Genomic DNA, 22,009 nt, shown 5'->3' with positions numbered 1-22,009 from the left:
CTCACAGCCTGCTACACTTGTGAAAAACAGAATGCTGTCCAGCTGTCCATCACTACTGTAAATAAAAACACAGACTATTTTAGGGGCTTGTATATAAAAAATTTGAATGCAGGGTTAATAATAATAATAATTTTGACACAATAAATGAGAAATCCAGTCGATTTCCGATTTTCGTTTTTCAAATGCAGAAACAAAAAACAAAAAAATTGCCGTTTTCCGTTTTTCCCAAGTCATCTTTTGAATCAAATAACCAATTATACATAAGCACATGGACCATTTTTGTTCAACCTCCCCTTGCTCAGAATATATAATTTTCATAGTCATGGCATGCGTTGTGTAAGAGCTATTCAAGATTGAAATATTAAATCCTATTATTTAAAACAAAAACAAAAAAAGTGTGGATTTTTATCCCTCCAACCCTGTTTCAGAATATACATTATTCAAAGTTATGGCATGCTTGGTTCAATAGCTATTTATGAGAGAATATCCACCAAATATCCAGTAAAAAACGAATTTAGCATCGGCGCTAAACCGAGCCCACGCCCTCTCAGAAGCCCTTCCCCTAACGTCTAGCCTAAAGTCCCCGGAGTCTCTACTTTGTGCGCATGGGCAGAGAAACTACCGCTTGTTATTATTGTAAGAATAATTCCTCTTATGAAAATGGCGTCGAGTCAGGGAGGTGTGGGAGCTGTAACGGCTCTTCCAAACCATCACTTATCCAACGGACCTCACTGGAACCCGGGGATCAACCAGCATCAGCTCCACACGGCCAGGAGTTTAGACCGCGCTCTGGAGGATGCTGTGTGCTCAGGGACGTTGAATCTTAGCGGGAGGAAGCTGAGAGACTACCCTGGACTGTGCTATGATCTTACTGATACCACGCAGGCAGGTGGGTTTCCGAAATGCTGGCTGCTCCTGAGACCCGCTGGCTTCAGCTGGTTGAACAAATAGGCGTGCCATGCAACAATGTAGCAAAATATGTATACAATTGAACGTGGTGCGCACTATTATATTAGCATACCATGGGCTATTTTCACAAACAGCTCTGTTTGATTAATAGTGCAATAGACACAGTGCATTGGCTTTCTTATCGTGGTGTCTTCGCAAGGAATAGAATGGCTGAGCTGAATGTGTAAAAATGTGCCATAGTATTCACGTTATCTACAATTGTGATTGCAATGCCGCGGCAACGGCTTGTTTAGTTGTTTTGGTCGTTTACTCCCCAATCGCTCCCTTGTTGATACCATATGCATGAATGAAATGACAAGCGCAACCCAGTCAGAGCGATAGAGCGGCTTTACATTAACCTACATTTAGATGGTGAGTAGCCTGGCTAGGTGAAACAAATTATTAGCGAATGGGAAGATGAATCGTAAAACCTTACCCAATGAATATTTATGCATGTTCACTGAAAGGCTATTTTGTCTCCGGCAGACGAAGACAAAAGATACGCCGTCTCCATAGCCCCAATGATGGGTGTATAGGCGCATTACCCCCTTAGGGATGTACGAGATCGATTTGGATTGAACAGACACATTCGTTTAATTTCTGTTGAATCATAATTCTAGTCGCTTAATTTTAAGTGAACAGATTTGAAATTAGTAAATGTGTATTTTATTCTCAAGAGGTCAAATATCATATGTCGATTTGAGAGTACAATGTATGCTATTTATGTGGTTGAACACATAGCAGGCCTATACTATACACTATCAATAGCCTACAGTTTATTGAATCCATGTAGATAGTTTATGTATGTTTTGGCAGAATGAAGCATGAATTTGTCTTATGAAATGATGCTGCTGGTTTCCCACACTGCAGGGTCTATAATAGCCAACTGTACATCATGCACGTGGTGACTGATTGTGTGGCCTCTGAAGCCAGGTGGTGGAATCATTGATGGTGGTGATGAGAGGCAGAATGCAGTTCCACATACTGAGCTCCATGCTTGTTATTACTTGGCTGGACAATTTTTAGGGCCTTCCTCTGACACCGCCTGGTGTAGAGGTCCTGGATGGCAGGTAGCTTTGCCCCAGTGATGTACTGGGCCGTACGTACTAACCTCTGTAGTGCCTTGCGGTCGGAGGCCGAGCAGTTGCCATACCAGGCAGTGATGCAAGCAGTCAGGATGGTGCAGCGGTAGAACCTTTTGAGGATCTGAGGACCCATGCCAAATCTTTTCAGTCTCTTGAGGGGGAATAGGTGTTGTCGTACCCTTTTCACGACTGTCTTGGTGTGCTTGGACCATGTTAGTTTGTTGGTGATGTGGACACCAAGGAACTTGAAGCTCTCAACCGGCTCCACTACAGCCCCGTTGATGAGAAGGGGGCGTGCTCGGTCCTTTTTTTCCTGTAGTCCACAATCATCTCCTTTGTCTTGATCACGTTTAGGGAGAGGTTGTTTTCCTTGCACCACATGGCCAGTTCTCTGACCTCCTCCCTATAGGCTGTCTTGTTGTTGTCGGTGATCAGGCCTACCACTGTTGTGTCATCGGCAAACTTGATGATGGTGTTGGAGTCGTGCCTGGCCATGCAGTCATGAGTAAACAGGGAGTACAGAAGGGGACTGAGCACGCACCCCTGAGAGGCCCCTGTGTTGAGGATCAGCGTGGCGGATGTGTTGTTACCTAACCTTACCACCTGGGGGTAGCCCGTTAGGAAGTCCAGGATCCAGTTGCAGAGGGAGGTGTTTAGTCCCAGGGTCCTTAGCTTATTGATGAGGGCACTATGGTGTTGAATGCTGAGCTGTAGTCAATGAATAGCATTCTCACATAGCTTATTCCTTTTGTCCAAGTGGGAATGGGCAGTGTGGAGTGCAATAGAGATTGCATCATCTGTGGATCTGTTAGGGCGGTATGCAAATTGGAGTGGGTCTAGGGTTTCTGGGATAATGGTGTTGATGTGAGCCATGACCAGCCTTTTAAAGCACTTCATGGCTACAGACGTGAGTGCTACGGGTCGGTAGTCATTTAGGCAGGTTACCTTAGTGTTCTTGGGCACAGGGACTATGGTGTTCTGCTTAAAACATGTTGGTATTACAGACTCAGACAGGGAGAGGTTGAAAATGTCAGTGAAGACACTGGCCAGTTGGTCAGCGCATGCTCGGAGTACACGTCCTGGTAATCCGTCTGGCCCTGCGGCCTTGTGTGAATGTTGACCTGTTTAAAGGTCTTACTCACATCGGCTGCGGAGAGCGTGATTACAGAGTCTTCTGGAACAGCTTGTGCTCTCATGCATGTTTCAGTGTTATTTGCCTCGAAACGAGCGTAGAAGTCATTTAGCTCGTCTGGTAGGCTCGTGTCACTGGGCAGCTCTCCGCTGTGCTTCCCTTTGTAGTCTGTAATGGTTTGCAAGCCCTGCCACATCCAACACCAGAGCCGGTGTAGTATGATTCGATCTTAGTCCTGTATTGATGCTTTGCCTGTTTGATGGTTCGTCTGAGGGCATAGCGGGATTTCTTATAAGCTTCCAGGTTAGAGTCCCGCTTCTTGAAAGAGTCAGCTCTAGCCTTTAGCTCAGTGCGGATGTTGCCTGTAATCCATGTCTTCTAGTTGTGGTATGTACATACGGTCACTGTGGGGATGACATCATCGATGCACTTATTGATGAAGCCAATGACTGATGTAGTGTACTCCTCAATGCCATCGGAGGAATCACGGAACATATTCCAGTCTGTGCTAGCAAAACAGTCCTGTAGCTTAGTATCTGCTTCATCTGACCACTTTTTTTATTGTTCGAGTTATTGGTGCTTCCTGCTTTAATTTTTGCTTGTTCGCAGGAATCAGGAGGATAGAATTATGGTCAGATTTGCCAAATGGAGGGCGAGGGAGAGCTTTGTATGCATCTCTGTGTGTGGAGTAAAGGTGGTCCAGAGTTTTTTTCCCCCTCTGGTTTCACCTTTAACATGCTGATAGAAATTTGATAAGACCGATTTATGTTTCCCTGCATTAAAGTCTCCGGCCACTAGGAGCGCCGCCTCTGGGTGAACGTTTTCCTGTTTGCTTGTGGCTGAATATAGCTCATTGAGTGCAGTCATAGTGCCATCATCAGTCTGTGGTGGTATGTAGACAGCTACGAAAAATACAGATGAAAACTCTCTAGGTAGATGGAGTATCTCATGATAAGCTGTAGACCACACTAACTCAGGTGAGCAAAACCTTGAGACTTCCTTAGATATTGTGCACCAGCTGTTTATTTACAAAAATACATAGTCCCCCGCCCCTTGTCTTACCAGATGCTGCTGTTCTATTCTGCCGATACAGCATATAACCAGCCAGCTGTATGTTGATAATGTCGTCGTTCAGCCATGAATCCGTGAAGCACAAGATATTACAGTTTTGAATGTCCTGTTGGGAGTTTAATCTTCCACGTAGGTCATCGATTTTATTTTCCAAAGATTCCACGTTTGCTAGCAGAATGGAAGGCAGTGGGGGTTTATTCGATCGCCTATGAATTCTCAGAAGGCAGCCCACCCACCGGCCCCTTTTTCTCCGACTTCTCTTCACGCAAATGACGGAGATCTGGGCCTGTTCCTGGGAAAGCAGTATGTCTTTCAGCTTGGGCTCGTCGGACTCGTTAAAGGAAAAAAAGGATTCTGCCAGTTCGTGGTGAGTAACCGCAGTTCTGATGTCCAGAAGTTATTTTCGGTCATAAGAGACCGTATCAGCAACATGTACAAAATACGTTACAAACATCGCAAAGAAACAAACAAAAAACACAATTGGATAGGAACATGTAAAATGTTAACATTCTTCTCCGGCGCCATCTTAGCTGGCAAGCCTGCAAAAAATCACTGAAGCTGGGGACTCATATCTCCCTCACTAGCTTTAAGCACCAGCTGTCAGAGCAGCTCACAGATCACTGCACCTGTAAATAGCCGAACCAACTACCTCATCCCCATACTGTTATTTATTTTATTTATTTTTCTCCTTTGCACCCCAGTATCTCTACTTGCACGCTCATCTTCTGCACATCTATCACTCCATTGTTTAATTGTTATATTGTAATTACTTCACCACTACGGCCTATTTATTGCCTTACCTCCCTTATCCTACCTCATTTGCACACACTGTATATATACTTTTTCTATTGTATTATTGACTGTATGTTTGTTTATTCCATGTGTAACTCTGTGTTTGTGGCGCACTGCTTTGCTTTATCTTGGCCAGGTCGCAGTTGTAAATGAGAACTTGTTCTCAACTGGCCTACCTGGTTAAATAAAGGTGAAATTAAAAAAAGCCTGCTGACACCGTTGGTAGACTTCAGAAAAGCAAGCAATTACTGAATGTACTGAATAAGACTCACATTCCTTTCAATCTTTTACCAAGATTTGAGCAGAGATGCATATTTAGTTAATTTAAAAAAAAAAGTACCACCAGTCAGGAGCATGCAGATACATTATTGTTGACATCAATTAAGCATAATGATTATGGCTCTAGATTGTAGGAAAAAGTAGTTTCATGTGCCTGAATTTTTTTTCACTTCTCCAACTTACGGTCCACCCAAATCCTTCCTCACGTAATTTGTGCCCCCTCAGATTTTGGGGGTGTATGACTCTCCTGGTGTACAGTACTGTAGTGGGCTTAATCTGTAAATTCTTCTGTGAATAAGACAGTGATCTAGTATGACAATGATTCTAAAGGGCTATTCATAATGTATAGTATGTGAAGTTGTGTCTGTTTTGGTTGCAGTCGTCTGCCGTCAAGGCCTCTGATGGAGTTAGTGACCATGTGTTAAAACAAAACTAGCTGTTGTTTCTGGGTCAACCCCCTGTCAGCTCCTGAATTAACACACCCACTGTTTCCAAACAAGTCACTAGTTTCAGAGGAACAGAGTCTTCCTTTTGCAAACCCGGGGTAACTAACTCAAGAGGAAGTGACTGTATATGAGTTGGTTTGTGTTTCTGTGTGTTTGTATTTGTTGTTTGGGTGTCTATAATTATCTCATTGCATGGTCTTGGTGGGAAATGTAGGCTACTCGGGTGGGCTAGTTGACAAATGCAAACACTGAGACGTTCACACAGGGCAGTGTGCCTGAAGTCTCATAACAAGTGAAGGGGAAATGGCAAACACCAGCCTAGTCAGCAGCCTCTTGTTCAGATTGAAAATAGCTCCTAGCCTGTGATGTTAGGGAAATTATTTAAATCAGCTTTCACAAAGGCCTTAGTTAAAATGAATACAGAGAAATAAAGTTTGTTTCCACTGGGCACATACTGGTTTCTGTTGAACCAACGTGGAATAAACGTTGAATTGAGGTCTGTGCCCAGTGGGTTGTGATTTATTGTGTACATTTAGGTAAAGAATTGTGTCCTATATGCAAGAGTCCCCTCTACTTATACTGAACAAAAATATAAATTAAATGCAACATGCAAGAATTTCAAAGATTTTACTAAGTTACAGTTCATATAAGGAAATCAGTCAATTGAAATATATTAGGCACTAATCTATGGATTTCACATGACTGCGAATACAGATATGCATCTGTTGGTCACAGATACCTTAAAAAAAAGTAGGGGCCTGAATCAGAAAACCAGTCAGTATTTGGTTTGACCACCATTTGCCTCATGGAGTGTGACACATCTCCTTCTCATAAAGTTGATTAGGCTGTTGATTGTGGCCTGTGGAATTTTGTCCCACTCCTCGTCAATGGCTGTGCAAAGTTGCTGGATATTGGCAGGAACTGGAACACGCTGTCGATCCAGACCATCCCAACCATACTCAATGGGTGATATGTATGGTGAGTATGCAGGCCATGGAAGAACTGTGACATTTTCAGCTTCCTGGAATTTTTTACAGATCCTTGCGACATGGGGCCGTGCGGATGAATGGCACGACAATGAGCCTCAGGATCTCGTTGCGTTATCTCTGCATTCAAATTGCCATAGATAGAATGCAATTGTGTTCGTTGTCCGTAGCTTATGCCTGCCCATACCATAACCCCACCGCCACCATGGGGCACTCTGTTCACAACGTTGACATCAGCAAACCACTCACACACACGACCCAATTCACATGGTCTGCAGTTGTGAGGCCGGTTGGACGACTGCCAAATTCTCTAAAACAACGTTGGAGGCGGCTTATGGTAGAGAAATGAACATTCAATTCTCTGGCAACAGCTTTAGTGGACATTCCTGCAGTCAGCATTCCAATTGCACGCTCCCTCAACTTGAGATCTATGGCATTGTGTTGTGACAACTGCACATTTTAGAGTGGCCTTTTATTGTCTCCAGCACAAGGTGCACCTGTGTAATGATCATGCTGTTTAATCATCTTATTGATATGCTACACCTGTCAGGTGGATGGATTATCTAGGGGAAAGGATGACTCACTAACAGGGATGTAAACAAATGTGTGCACAATTAGAGAGAAATAAGCTTTTTGTGTGTACAAAGAATTTCTGTGATTTAAAAAAATATATATATTTTAGCTCATGAAACATGGGACCAACACTTTACATGTTGCCTTTTATTTATATATATATATATATACAGTGGGGAGAACAAGTATTTGATACACTGCCGATTTTGCAGGTTTTCCTACTTACAAAGCATGTAGAGGTCTGTAATTTTTATCATAGGTACACTTCAACTGTGAGAGACGGAATCTAAAACAAAAATCCAGAAAATCACATTGTATGATTTTTAAATAATTAATTTGCATTTTATTGCATGACATAAGTATTTGATCACCTACCAACCAGTAAGAATTCCGGCTCTCACAGACCTGTTAGTTTTTCTTTAAGAAGCCCTCCTGTTCTCCACTCATTACCTGTATTAACTGCACCTGTTTGAACTCGTTACCTGTATAAAAGACACCTGTCCACACACTCAATCAAACAGATTCCAACCTCTCCACAATGGCCAAGACCAGAGAGATGTGTAAGGACATCAGGGATAAAATTGTAGACCTGCACAAGGCTGGGATGGGCTACAGGACAATAGGCAAGCAGCTTGGTGAGAAGGAAACAACTGTTGGCGCAATTATTAGAAAATGGAAGAAGTTCAAGATGACGGTCAATCACCCTCGGTCTGGGGCTCCATGCAAGATTTCACCTCGTGGGGCATCAATGATCATGAGGAAGGTGAGGGATCAGCCCAGAACTACACGGCAGGACCTGGTCAATGACCTGAAGAGAGCTGGGACCACAGTCTCAAAGAAAACCATTAGTAACACACTACGCCGTCATGGATTAAAATCCTGCAGCGCACGCAAGGTCCCCCTGCTTAAGCCAGTGCATGTCCAGGCCTGTCTGAAGTTTGCCAATGACCATCTGGATGATCCAGAGGAGGAATGGGAGAAGGTCATGTGGTCTGATGAGACAAAAATAGAGCTTTTTGGTCTAACTCCACTCACCGTGTTTGGAGGAAGAAGAAGTATGAGTACAACCCCAAGAACACCATCCCAACCGTGAAGCATGGAGGTGGAAACATCATTCTTTGGGGATGCTTTTCTGCAAAGGGGACAGGACGACTGCACCGTATTGAGGGGAGGATGGATTTGGCCATGTATCGCGAGATCTTGGCCAACAACCTCCTTCCCTCAGTAAGAGCATTGAAGATGGGTCGTGGCTGGGTCTTCCAGCATGACAACGACACGAAGCACACAGCCATGGCAACTAAGGAGTGGCTCCGTAAGAAGCATCTCAAGGTCCTGGAGTGGCCTAGCCAGTCTCCAGACCTGAACCCAATAGAAAATCTTTGGAGGGAGCTGAACGTCCGTATTGCCCAGCGACAGCCCCGAAACCTGAAGGATCTGGAGAAGATCTGTAGGGAGGAGTGGGCCAAAATCCCTGCTGCAGTGTGTGCAAACCTAGTCAAGAACTACAGGAAACGTATGATCTCTGTAATTGCAAACAAAGGTTTCTGTACCAAATATTAAGTTCTGCTTTTCTGATGTATCAAATACTTATGTCATGCAATAAAATGCAAATTAATTACTTAAAAATCATACAATGTGATTTTCTGGATTTTTGTTTTAGATTCCGTCTCTCATAGTTGAAGTGTACCTATGATAAAAATTACAGACCTCTACATGCTTTGTAAGTAGGAAAACCTGCAAAATCGGCAGTGTATCAAATACTTGTTCTCCCCACTGTATATATATATATATTTTTTTTTCTTCCAGTGTAGATAGGAGAGACCTACAGTATGCCTACTAGACTGCATCAGAGATGTTCATTTATTCTAGCCTACTTTGAAGTGCTCTGTTTGAATTATACATGGAATGTTCCTTCAGCCAGCTAACGAGATACTTGTTGGTCTATTTTTGGAACGAGATGCATTCGTTAGCTGCTAAAAACAAACATACTAACTTCACAGTTTATCAGTTCTACAAATGATCTGACTGACTTCAATCTTGTGACATGATGACCGTGTGAGTTGGTTTCAGCACATAATAATAAGTGTTAAGTGTATACGTTGCTATGGTCTATCACTGGAGAAGAATACCAGAGCGACGTGTTAAAAAAAAAAAAAGAAGAAAAAAAAGCATCATACCGAGTCATGAGAAGCTGTGAATACAGGAAGTTTGTGTGCACTATTTCTGGCATAGCTGTGTGTGTGTAGTGGTGACAGACCAGGCTTATTGTCTTATCAGGTAGGATGCAATGTTCCCATCAAAGGCAAGACCTGCCAGCGAGAAGTTACTTGACAAGTTATTTAAGTGTAAGGATAGTGAGGACCTGTGAAAGAAGAGAGATATGCCGTCCATGTTGAGATTGAATGCATGCAGTGTTGATAGTAATTTAGAGTATTGTTGCAGACAGTATATAAGGCAAGAAGACAATTGGCTGAATATACTGCTATGGGTGTGGTGTGTTTGGTCAGTGCTGCTACATTCACCTTTCTCTCCTCTACAAAAGGATATATTTGCTGTAGATTAGTGCTGCTAAAGGAAGTGAGGACAAGCAGTGCCTTTCAGATGGATAAAGAAGGCTGTTTTGTTTTATAGAAGGTGCATTTCCATTCACACATGATTGTAACACCTTGTAGTGTATAATGTGAGGATAGGTGAACAGTGGCGAAAAAGGCTTTTGCGTGAAAGGAGTAGGCTCTGCCATTTTATCCCCCTTTTTGCCATTTTCCACAAGGGATTCCTCTTGATGATGACTTTGTCATCTTTGAGAGAGAAGAAATGGAAGGCATACATTGTTTAAGCTGGCATTATCAAATCCTCCATTAAATCTCGACTGGCAGATGGAGATGGTCCTGTTCAAAGAACACTGTTGGGATGAAAGGAGAAATGCGTCAGTTGCATGAATAATGTGTTCTATTTCTACGCTGGTTTTAAGTCCAAGTACATGACTTCTGGTTCAGAAAAAGAAACCTCTCTATTTTAGTTTTAGGACGATTGAGTCAGTAGTACTTTGAATAGCAGTTGACAGACGGATCATGTAAAGAGAAGGTTTTAATGATTGTGATTTCTTTATCCAGGATACTGTAAGTCAGTAGACAATTCTTGCACATGACACTGACAGTCATGGCATGAAAATAATTGTCATTAGTAAAGAAAAACACATTACAGATAGATGGTTGGACGAACCAGGGCAGGCACTTTGGTAAGACTCTCTTCTTCATGGAGGATCTGTTCATGGTAATTTCCATGTAGAAGCACACATGGGCACCAGGGCATTTCCCATGTAAAAGGACATATGGGCACCAGGGCATTTCCATGTAAAAGGACACATGGGCACCAGGGCATTTCCCATGTAAAAGGACACATGAGCACCAGGGCATTTCCCATGTAAAAGGACACATGAGCACCAGGGCATTTCCCATGTAAAAGGACACATGGGCACCAGGGCATTTCCCATGTAAAAGGACACATGGGCACCAGGGCATTTCCCATGTAAAAGGACATATGGGCACCAGGGCATTTCCCATGTAAAAGAACACATGGGCACCAAGGCATTTCCCATGTAAAAAGGACACATGAGCACCAGGGCATTTCCCATGTAAAAGGACACATGGGCACCAGGGCATTTCCCATGTAAAAAGGACACATGAGCACCAGGGCATTTCCCATGTAAAAGGACACATGGGCACCAGGGCATTTCCCATGTAAAAGGACATATGGGCACCAGGGCATTTCCCATGTAAAAGGACACATGGGCACCAGGGCATTTCCCATGTAAAAGGGCACCAGGGCATTTCCCATGTAAAAGGGCACCAGGGCATTTCCCATGTAAAAGGACACATGAGCACCAGGGCATTTCCCATGTAAAAGGACACATGGGCACCAGGGCATTTCCCATGTAAAAGGACACATGGGCACCAGGGCATTTCCCATGTAAAAGGACATATGGGCACCAGGGCATTTCCCATGTAAAAGAACACATGGGCACCAAGGCATTTCCCATGTAAAAAGGACACATGAGCACCAGGGCATTTCCCATGTAAAAGGACACATGAGCACCAGGGCATTTCCCATGTAAAAGGACACATGAGCACCAGGGCATTTCCCATGTAAAAGGACACATGAGCACCAGGGCATTTCCCATGTAAAAGGACACATGAGCACCAGGGCATTTCCCATGTAAAAGGACACATGAGCACCAGGGCATTTCCCATGTAAAAGGACACATGGGCACCAGGGCATTTCCCATGTAAAAAGGACACATGGGCACCAGGGCATTTCCCATGTAAAAGGACACATGGGCACCAGGGCATTTCCCATGTAAAAGGACACATGGGCACCAGGGCATTTCCCATGTAAAAGGACATATGGGCACCAGGGCATTTCCCGTGTAAAAGGACACCAGGGCATTTCCCATGTAAAAGGACACATGGGCACCAGGGCATTTCCCATGTAAAAGAACACATGGGCACCAAGGCATTTCCCATGTAAAAGGACACATGGGCACCAGGGCATTTCCCATGTAAAAAGGACACATGGGCACCAGGGCATTTCCCATGTAAAAAGGACACATGGGCACCAGGGCATTTCCCATGTAAAAGGACACATGGGCACCAGGGCATTTCCCATGTAAAAGGACACATGGGCACCAGGCAATTTCCCATGTAAAAGGACATATGGGCACCAGGGCATTTCCCGTGTAAAAGGACACCAGGGCATTTCCCATGTAAAAGGACACATGGGCACCAGGGCATTTCCCATGTAAAAGGACACATGGGCACCAGGCAATTTCCCATGTAAAAGGACACATGGGCACCAGGCAATTTCCCATGTAAAAGGACATATGGGCACCAGGGCATTTCCCGTGTAAAAGGACACCAGGGCATTTCCCATGTAAAAGGACACATGGGCACCAGGGCATTTCCCATGTAAAAGGACACATGGGCACCAGGCAATTTCCCATGTAAAAGGACACATGGGCACCAGGGCATTTCCCATGTAAAAGGACACATGAGCACCAGGGCATTTTCCATGTAAAAGGACACATGAGCACCAGGGCATTTTCCATGTAAAAGGACACATGGGCACCAGGGCATTTCCCATGTAAAAGGACACATGGGCACCAGGGCATTTCCCATGTAAAAGGACACATGGGCACCAGGGCATTTCCCATGTAAAAGGACATATGGGCACCAGGGCATTTCCCATGTAAAAGGACACATGGGCACCAGGGCATTTCCCATGTAAAAGGACACATGGGCACCAGGGCATTTCCCATGTAAAAGGACACATGAGCACCAGGGCATTTCCCATGTAAAAGGACACATGGGCACCAGGGCATTTCCCATTTAAAAGGACACATGGGCACCAGGGCATTTCCCATGTAAAAGGACACATGGGCACCAGGGCATTTCCCATGTAAAAGGACACATGGGCACCAGGGCATTTCCCATGTAAAAGGACACATGGGCGCCAGCAAGTTAAGTTCATAGGAGTATATCAAATTGGGTGTCAAATGAAAGATAAGAGAAATTAAGGCATATATTGTACATTTTTCAACAATTTTCCATCTTAACATTTGGAAAAAGGTCAAACAAATGGAAAAGGGGTCTTAGAAAACATCTAGCAGAAAAAGTCTTAAAGGGTGTTAGAAATACATCAAAACACAATAATGTTGAAGTAAAGACCCCTGACAACTAATATCAACACTTTTATATTTCATTTTGGAGAAATTCCGTTCCCAAACATTTTTCACCACCATCAAACCCTGCACCTATACACTATCCCCAAAACCCACCACCCCATCCCACTACTTTGTCCCTAAACAATCCTACACCAGGCCATCGGCCTGGGAGGATGGAACCCCTTCTCTCATCTCAAAACTTCCTGTAGATTTTCTGAACTAAAATATCTCTTACATTCCTCTGCTGCTGTAACTACCACATCCATCTTCTGTGATTTCTGCTCCTTCAGCGCAGTGCAGTTGATCAACATGGTTATAAATGCAAGAAATCCAATCTTACTTAAACATGTACTTTCTGGATCTCTCTCTCCTCAGGCCGACTCACTGGGTGGCTCCCCGTCAAATCACTCACACTTTGGCTATCCTCTACTCTCTTCACTGCGTCAGCATAGGAAACTTATTGGCCCACGCAAACTCTGGCACTCTCTCAACCTGTTTCTCTCTCACAGGGTACTTCAAATCAGCAAGTGTGGCAACTGGCGCAAATACCTTAGGTGAAGCAACTGGCCACAATGCTTCTTCAAGCGCCACGACTGGCCCAAATGCCACTCTCTCTGACTATGCCCTCCTGCACATTTCTCACATCATGGGTTCTCCTTTCTACACACTGCTGCAACATGTCCGAATCCTTGGCACCTAAAGCAACATAGTGGGCCCAGGATTTTTTGTTGTTGTCAAAGACTCCAGTCACCCAAGTCATAGACTGTTCTCTCTTCTACATGTACAATTTACCTCGGCTAACCTGTACCCCCGCACATTGACTTGGTTCCGGTACTCCCTGTATATAGCCTCCTTATTGATATGTAATCTTATTGTGTTATTTTTTTATTTTGCAAATATTTTCTTTACTCTATTTCTTGAACTGCATTGTTGGTTTAAGGGCTTGTAAGTAAGCATTTCACAGTAAGGTCTGCACCTGTTGTACTCCGTGCATGTGACACTTTTTCATTTGAATATAGGGCCTCACAGAATAGCAAATATAACCTAACCTGACCTTATCAGGTAGAAACTCTAGCAGTTTCTCAATATGCATATTACCATGCTCTGAGTGCATTCTCCAAGGACGTTCTTATGAGGACGAGAGTGTGGACAACGCATAAAACATGGATATATTAACATATCACGATATGCCAGATGATTCTGTGTTGTTATTGTATGCTGTGGCATTAATATTTTCCTTCACTGGAACTAAGGGGCATAGCCCAAACCACGAAAAACAGCCCCAGACCATTATTCCTCCTCCACCAAACTTTACAGTTGGCACTATGCATTCGGGCAGGTAGAGTTCTCCTGGCATCCGCCAAACCCAGATTTGTGATTCATCACTCCATAGAAGGCGTTTCCACTGTTCCAGAGTCCAATGGCAGTGAGCTTTACACCCACTCCAGCCGACGCTTGGCAATGCGCATGGTGATCTTTGACTTATGTGCGGCTGCTCGGCCTTGGAAACACATTTCATGAAGCTTGCTTCCAGAGGCAGTTTGGAACTCAGGGAGTGTTGCAACCGAGGATAGAATTTTTACGTGATACGTGTTTCAGCACTTGGCGGTCCCGTTCTGTGAGCTTGTGTGGCCTACCATTTCACGTCTGAGCTGTTTTGTGTCGGCCAAAAAGCAGGAATCCACTCTTCCCAAAAATCTCACTCCCACCGGTCCAAACTCTTCTCTGGTAGGATTCTACCACACCTGTCGCCGCAGGTAGACCCACTTCGTCCTGGTCTGGCTCAACTTCAGAGTGCTCACCACTGCCAACCTACTCCATTTCGAGATCCTCAAGGTTCTGAGGAGAGCAAGAAGACCTAAAGTGACGTTTTTACTTGGTTTGTATTCAGAAGACGAAGATGTGTACTCCGGAGACAAAGGTCTAAACTTAGTGGCATTCTTAAGCTTTCACGTCATTGGGCTTGGGCCAGGAAACACGAGAAATGGACATTAGACAGGTGGAAATTTGAGATTTTTTGTTCCAACCGCCGTGTCTTTGTGAGATGCAGAGTAGGTGAACGAATTATCTCCACGTGTGGTTCTCACCATGGAGGAGGAGGTGTAATGGTGTGGGGGTGCTTTGCTGGTGACCCTGTCAGTGATCTATTTAGAATTCAAGGCACAGCATGGTTACCACAGCATTCTGCAGCGATACGCCATCCCATCTGGTTTGCACTTAGTGGGATTATCATTTGGTTTTCAACACAACAATGTCCCAACACACCTCCAGTCTAAGGGCTATTTGACCAAGAAGGAGAGTGATGGAGTGCTGCATCAGATGACCTGGCCTCCACAATCACCCAACCTCAACCCAATTGAGATGGTTTGGGATGAGTTGGACCGCAGAGTGAAGAAAAAGCAGCCAACAAGTGCTCAGCATATGCGGGAACTCCTTCAAGACTTGTGAAGCTGGTTGAGAGAATGCCAAGTGTGCAAAGCTGTCATCAAGGCAAAGGGTGGGTACTTTGAAGAATCTCAAAAATAAAAAAAATATTTTGATTTGTTTAACACTTTTTTTTTTTAACTACATGATTGTGTTATTTCATAGTTTTGATGTCTTCACTATTTTTCTACAATGTAGAAAATAGTAAAATAAAGAAAAACCCTTGAAAGAGTAGGTGTGTCCAAACTTTTGACTGGTACTGTAACTTAGGGCACATAGGGCGGGGCGCACAATTGGCTCAGGGTCCTCTGGTTTGGCCGGGGTAGGCCGTCATTGTAAATAGGAATTTGTTCTTAACGGCCTTGCCTACTTAAATAAATAAAAATATTCAGACCCTTTGCTATGAGACTCAATTGAGCTCAGGTGCATCCCGTTTTCCATTGATCATCCTTGATGTTTCTACAACTTGATTGGAGTCCACCTGTGGTAAATTCAATTGATTGGACATGATTTGGAAAGGCACACACCTGTCTATATAAGGTCCCACAGTTGACAGTGCATGTCAGAGCAAAAACAAAGCCATAAGGTTGAAGGTATTGTCCATAGAGCTCCGAGACGGGATTGTGTTGAGGCACAGATCTGGGGAAGGGTACCAAAAACTTTCTGCAGCATTGAAGGTCCCCAAGAACACAGTGGCCGCCATCATTCTTAAATGGAAGAAGTTTGGGACCACCAAGACTCTTCCTAGAGCTGGCTGCCTGGGCAAATTGAGCAATCGGGTGAAAAGGGCCTTGGTCAGGGAGGTGACCAAGAACCCAATGGTCACTGACAGAGCTCCAGATTTCCTCTCTGGAGCTGGGAGAACCTTCCAGAAGGACAACCATCTCTGCAGCACTCCACCAATCAGGCCTTTTATGGTAGAGTGGCCAGATGGAAGCCACTCTTCAGTAAAAGGCACATGACAGTCCGCTTGGAGTTTGCCAAAAGGCACCTAAAGAATCTCAGACCATGAAAAAAAAGATTATCTGGTCTGATGAAACCAAGATTGAGATCTTTGGCCTGAATGCCAAGCATCACACCTGGAGGAAAACAGGCACCATCCCTACGGTGAGTCCTGGTGGTGGCAGCATCATGCTGTGGGGATGTTTTTCAGCGGCAGGGACTGGTAGACTAGTCAGGACCGAGGGAAAGATGAATGGAGCAAAGTACAGGGAGATCTTTGATGAAAACCTGCTCCAGAGTGCTCAGGACCTCAGACTGGGGTGAAGGTTCACCTTCCAAGAGGACAACGACCCTAAGTGCACAGCCAAGACAACGCAGGAGTGGCTTCGGGACAAGTCTCTGAATGTCCTTGAGTGGCCCAGCCAGAGCCCGGACTTGAACCCGATCGAACATCTCTGGAGAGACCTGAAAATAGCTGTGGCAGCGACGCTTCCCATCCAACCTGACCGAGTTTGAAAGGATCTGCAGAGAAGATTTGGAGAAACTCTCCAAATACAGGTGTGCCAAGCTTATAGCGTCATACCCAAGAAGACTCGAGGCTGTAATCGCTGGCAAAGGTGCTTCAACAAAGTACTGAGTAAAGGGTCTGAAGACTTATGTAAATAAGGTACTGTTTATTTTTATTTTTAATATATTTACAAACATTTCTTAACCTGTTTTGTCATTATGGGGTATTGTGTGTAGCTTAAGGAACAATACAATTTTAAATTTTTGAATAAGGCTGTAACAAAAAATTAGGAAAAGGTCTGAATACTTTTCGAATGCACTGTAGACGCACCCTATGTTTGAATAAAATCTAATATACAGTATGTAGGCAATTTGACTGATGCTTTAAGCACTGAAATGTAAAAATGAAGACACACAAATGACTAAAGAGGGAGCCAGAAACCAATACAACCTAACCAGAAGAAAAAACACAGCTCCCAGCTGCTGCTAGCCTTCGTGGATTCTGCTACTCCAGAGGTCAGCAACCTTTTCCATTTGGAATGCCATATAATTGTACCATTTCTACTGATCCGCATGCTAGTTATGATTTCATATGCAAATTTTGGAACAGTTTCATTTCATTATAAAAAAAAAAGTCTTCATATTGCGAAATCAATGTCATGTGGTTAATACAAATTATATCTCAATGAAAATGATACAACTCTAAAAGTAACTTATTGCCATTACCAATATGTAAAAATAGCCTACATAAAGCCAACAAAAACATTGCGGCCCGCAGGTAGAAAATATCCTTATAAAAATAAATATCCTATGAATCGCTTTGGCTATGCATGGCCAGTCAGCAAGGAACTGGAAACAACAACTATTAACCTGGATACAGCCGGAGGTTCACTCTAGCACCATTGTGTAAAATGGTCTGAGCCCTCAGTTTCCTGTGCCAGCGAGCTCTGTACAGACAGACACAGCTGTAGGCTAATTGCGCAAGAGATAAGTAATCAGGCAGGCATTTTTTCTTTTTCACAGGATCGTCCACTGAGACAGGCGTGAATCAGACCGGTGGCTCGTGCACCATAACATTTAAAAATATATATCGACCAAACAATCGACCTGTCAACTAAACGGGGTCAACTCTTGACAGAACCCCTGATGACAGAACCCCTGATGACATAACCCTGTATATAATATACTCCATAGATAAACCTCCCAGATGGAATCCTCAGCAGACAGAACTCTCAAACAGAATCGTCAAAGATGGAATGCTGGAGCGTGAAACCACACCACAGAATACAATCAGAGTCCTTTGAGAATGCTTCACAACTTAGAGCAGCACAGCAACAGTGTTGTAAAATAATTAGAAGAAAAATGCTATTTCCATTGTTCTTAAGTGGTTGGGTCCTTGCAGGAGCTGTCAACATAGACCTAGGCCATGTGTTCATGCAAAACTCACGAGTTGGAGCTTGTGTGTGTGTGTCGTATTTACGTGAGATGCATACAAAGACCGAGAAAGGCAAGCTGACACAAAGGTGTATGTGTGTGTTTGCAGTATGTTGTTGACAGTTTGCCGGCAGTACAGTTTGTTTTCCCATGGCAATGTGTGAGAGCTGTAAGCCGATGCCCTGACCTTGGAGGGAGGCTGGAGAGCAGAGGCCCAACCTGGCCAGATGTTTGAGCCAACATGCTGCTGCATGACCCTACTCTACGCTATGCAACTCCACCCTACCCCAAAGGGCACCAACACACTGCACTGCACATACAGGAGAACGAGAGAGACTTTCCCTCCAACAAAAAACAATGATCGGATGGGGGTAAATGCTGTAGATATAGGATATTTGAACAGGAACATTTGGTTGTTTGATTGTGTCGTGACTCCTGAGCACTATAGTATTTCACTGTCAGTTGAAATTTGGCTACAGTGGTGAAGCTTGACTTTCTGTCATGTGATCACTTACAACCAATGAAAACAAAAGAGGGTATGGTTATACTGGACACCAGCACCCTCCATAGTCCCCTCAACTACAGTACCACCTCCCACACACACACCAACACCCTCCATAGTCCCCTCAACTACAGTACCACCTCCCACACACACCAACACCCTCCATAGTCCCCTCAACTACAGTACCACCTCCCACACACACCAACACCCTCCATAGTCCCCTCAACTACAGTACCACCTCCCACACACACACCAACACCCTCCATAGTCCCCTCAACTACAGCACCACCTCCCACACACACCAACACCCTCCATAGTCCCCTCAACTACAGTACCACCTCCCACACACACCAACACCCTCCATAGTCCCCTCAACTACAGTACCACCTCCCACACACACACCAACACCCTCCATAGTCCCCTCAACTACAGCACCACCTCCCACACACACCAACACCCTCCATAGTCCCCTCAACTACAGTACCACCTCCCACACACACCAACACCCCCTCCATATACACACGTAAACACTCTTAGGTTTTCCCAGCCGACCAAATCGCACAACCCACCACTCTCACACACATAAATACACATTCCGCTGGCTCCAGAATGCTAACACTTTCCCATTTTGCGCGCACATATTGACTCATGAAGCTGCCACACTCTTGGCAATCTGATTGGGATTCTCACAGATGGCTGAAAACCCCAACTCCCATTTCGCCCCTCGGGGTTCTGTGTAGATTTGCTAGTCTGCCTCAACATGTCTGGGGGACAAACAGGCTGAACACATGCATGCCTGTCAGACAGACCTGAGTTCTATTGTTAAATATTTTGTTGATAAAGTCTACGTGCTCATTGTTAACATACAATAACATTAAAGTCAATCAGATATCAGTCTTTTTGCCATTGACACTATTATGTTTCCAAAACGGTTGATTTATACATTCTATGCCACTTTTGCATTAATTGACACTTATCCATGCTAGTCCATTGACACTTATCCATGCTAGTCCATTGACACTTATCCATGCTAGTCCATTGACACTTATCCATGCTAGTCCATTGACACTTATCCATGCTAGTCTACTAATTAGTTTCAAGTAACAGAAAGGATCATGTGAGAAGGTTAATCCAGTACACAAAATGAAATGACGGAGGCCTATATTAGGCGAGAAGAGTTCCCACCGTCACCCCCCTGTTTCTGTTGATGCCTGGTGTGCTTTAGACGGCTGATAATTCTATTAGGGACAGAATTCTATTAGGGAGTTTTATCTCGGTCCAAATGAATGTGATTAGCTGAGGAGAACATTGCTTAGAATGTGTTTAATTTGGAGCCATGTGTGTGCTGTGGTAACGGCAGAGGGCCCTGTGTGCGGAGCAACTGCCCACAGGTCATCTCCCTCCATCAGCAGCTAGCATTCGGGAGATACACATCAAATTAGCCTAGCAGCCCCAGTCAACCAAACGGACTGAGTTGGTACATTTCATTGGAGCCAAGCTCTCTTGCTCCATACAATGTACCATGGTCGCATAATGCATTTTAAGACAAGAATTTACACTAAAAACTGAATTGAAAGGAAATGTTCCAGTAAAAGGTGACATTTTGTGCCTCCTCTTCATCCACCAACGCTGTTCTACCCTAACCTTGGTGATAAATGGCAGCCATTTTTCAGCCGAGCGCACCCCACGCCTCAATGCCTTATGGCTAAGTGAAGATTTATTCTGCCACTACCGGAGGGGTAATTATCTGATGGTAGAAGCGGATAGTATGAGCTAAATGTCGTGGTTTGGTTAAGTCTAGTTCATACTTCCACTGAAATCAAGCCTTGCCTAGTCACATATCAAGCCTATTTTAAGGCTAATTTACATCGGTCTGTTGCGAGACGATAGACCACATCCACTGGAGAAGGTGTGAACGGGGCATTACCTATTCACATTACACTACAAGGTCATTCAACCCTCCTACCTCCTCCTGCTCTCAGCGTCACTACCAGCCAGGCTTCATCTATTAGTCTGAATGTCCTTTGAATAAAAGAGCCCTTTCTGGACTTGATGAAGAGGCTGCAGCATGATGGTTTGGCTGGGGGGGTAGTCAGCCTGGCCGGCTGTGTTTTGCTGGAACTCTGTGGGCACTAACAAAGGGCCTGCTGTCTGCCTGCCTGCCTGCCTCCCTGCTCCTGCCACAGATGGCGTTTGGTCAGGGGCAAGGATGGAGACAGAGAAATGGACAGCATCACAAAAGCAAAGCAGCACTCTTCTCCCCACCCCCTTCGTCATCGACCCCGTGCGCTTCAAACGCTCCCCAAACAATAGTGGCTGGGTCTTTGTTGAGCCCAGCAGGGGGGGGGGGGGGGTCCCTTCATGTACAGATGGGAGCCTGCATCATCAAAACCTCCAGTTGTAGAAGAGGGCCTGGGCCAACTTTGGTCTTCCCCTCAGGGGGAAAGGGGAATGTCTGTTAGTTGATTTTATTTTGAATGGGAGAGATCCCTTTGCCTTTACATTCACAGCACATTCACCCGACCTTTCTCTTCCTGTACATATTAGCAGAAGAGCGACGTGATGCTCGAGTCTGCCTCTCTCATATCTGTCTCTTATGTCTGTCTAGCCGGTCTGTCTGCTCCCATGATCCTCTCTGTCTTTCCCCCAGCTTTGTCTGTCTATCTCTCTCTGTCAGTCAGCCATTCTCACTGTCTGTGTCTGTGGGTACGGTCTGGGTTATGTTGAGTCAGTCAGTGAAAAGGGGGATACCTAGTCAGTTGTACAACTGAAATGTGTCTTCCGCATTTAACCCAACCCCTCTGGATCAGAGGTGCGGGGGGCTGCCTTAGTCGACATCCACGTCATCTTGGCCCGGGGAACTGCCTTGCTCAGGGGCAGAGCGACAGATTTTTACCTTGTCAGCTCGGGGATTCTATTCAGCAACTTTTCAGTTACTGGCCCAACGCTCCAGGTAGTTAGGCCCTGTGTGCCTGGGCTATGTGAGAGAACAAAGGCCTGTAGGACTGTTCTCACACGGCGCTCCCATGCAACGCTCTGACATCACAGGATTGGGACGAGGGGGTAATATCTACACACACATACATGCGTTTTCATGCCAGAAAGGGGAAATCAATGCTTACCTATGCTGTACAACATGAATGATGCGTTTAGGAAGACTAGCTCTCAG

At 44.7% G+C, this 22,009-nt stretch overlaps 1 protein-coding gene across 1 annotated transcript in view; it reads left to right on the top strand.

The window, feature by feature from the left end:
- Positions 1 to 605: 605 nt before the first annotated feature.
- Positions 606 to 22,009, top strand: part of LOC139537056 (leucine-rich repeat and calponin homology domain-containing protein 2-like) — a 67,523-nt gene continuing 46,119 nt past the window's right edge. Inside the window, 2 exon segments of the mRNA XM_071337893.1 lie at positions 606 to 655; positions 657 to 889. Coding sequence (XP_071193994.1) covers positions 606 to 655; positions 657 to 889 — 283 coding nt within the window.

Source organism: Salvelinus alpinus, chromosome 13 (assembly GCF_045679555.1).
Source record: "Salvelinus alpinus chromosome 13, SLU_Salpinus.1, whole genome shotgun sequence".
NCBI lineage: Eukaryota > Metazoa > Chordata > Actinopteri > Salmoniformes > Salmonidae > Salvelinus > Salvelinus alpinus.
Note: the sequence above shows the minus strand (reverse complement) of the source record. Positions and strands in the feature narration are given on the sequence as shown.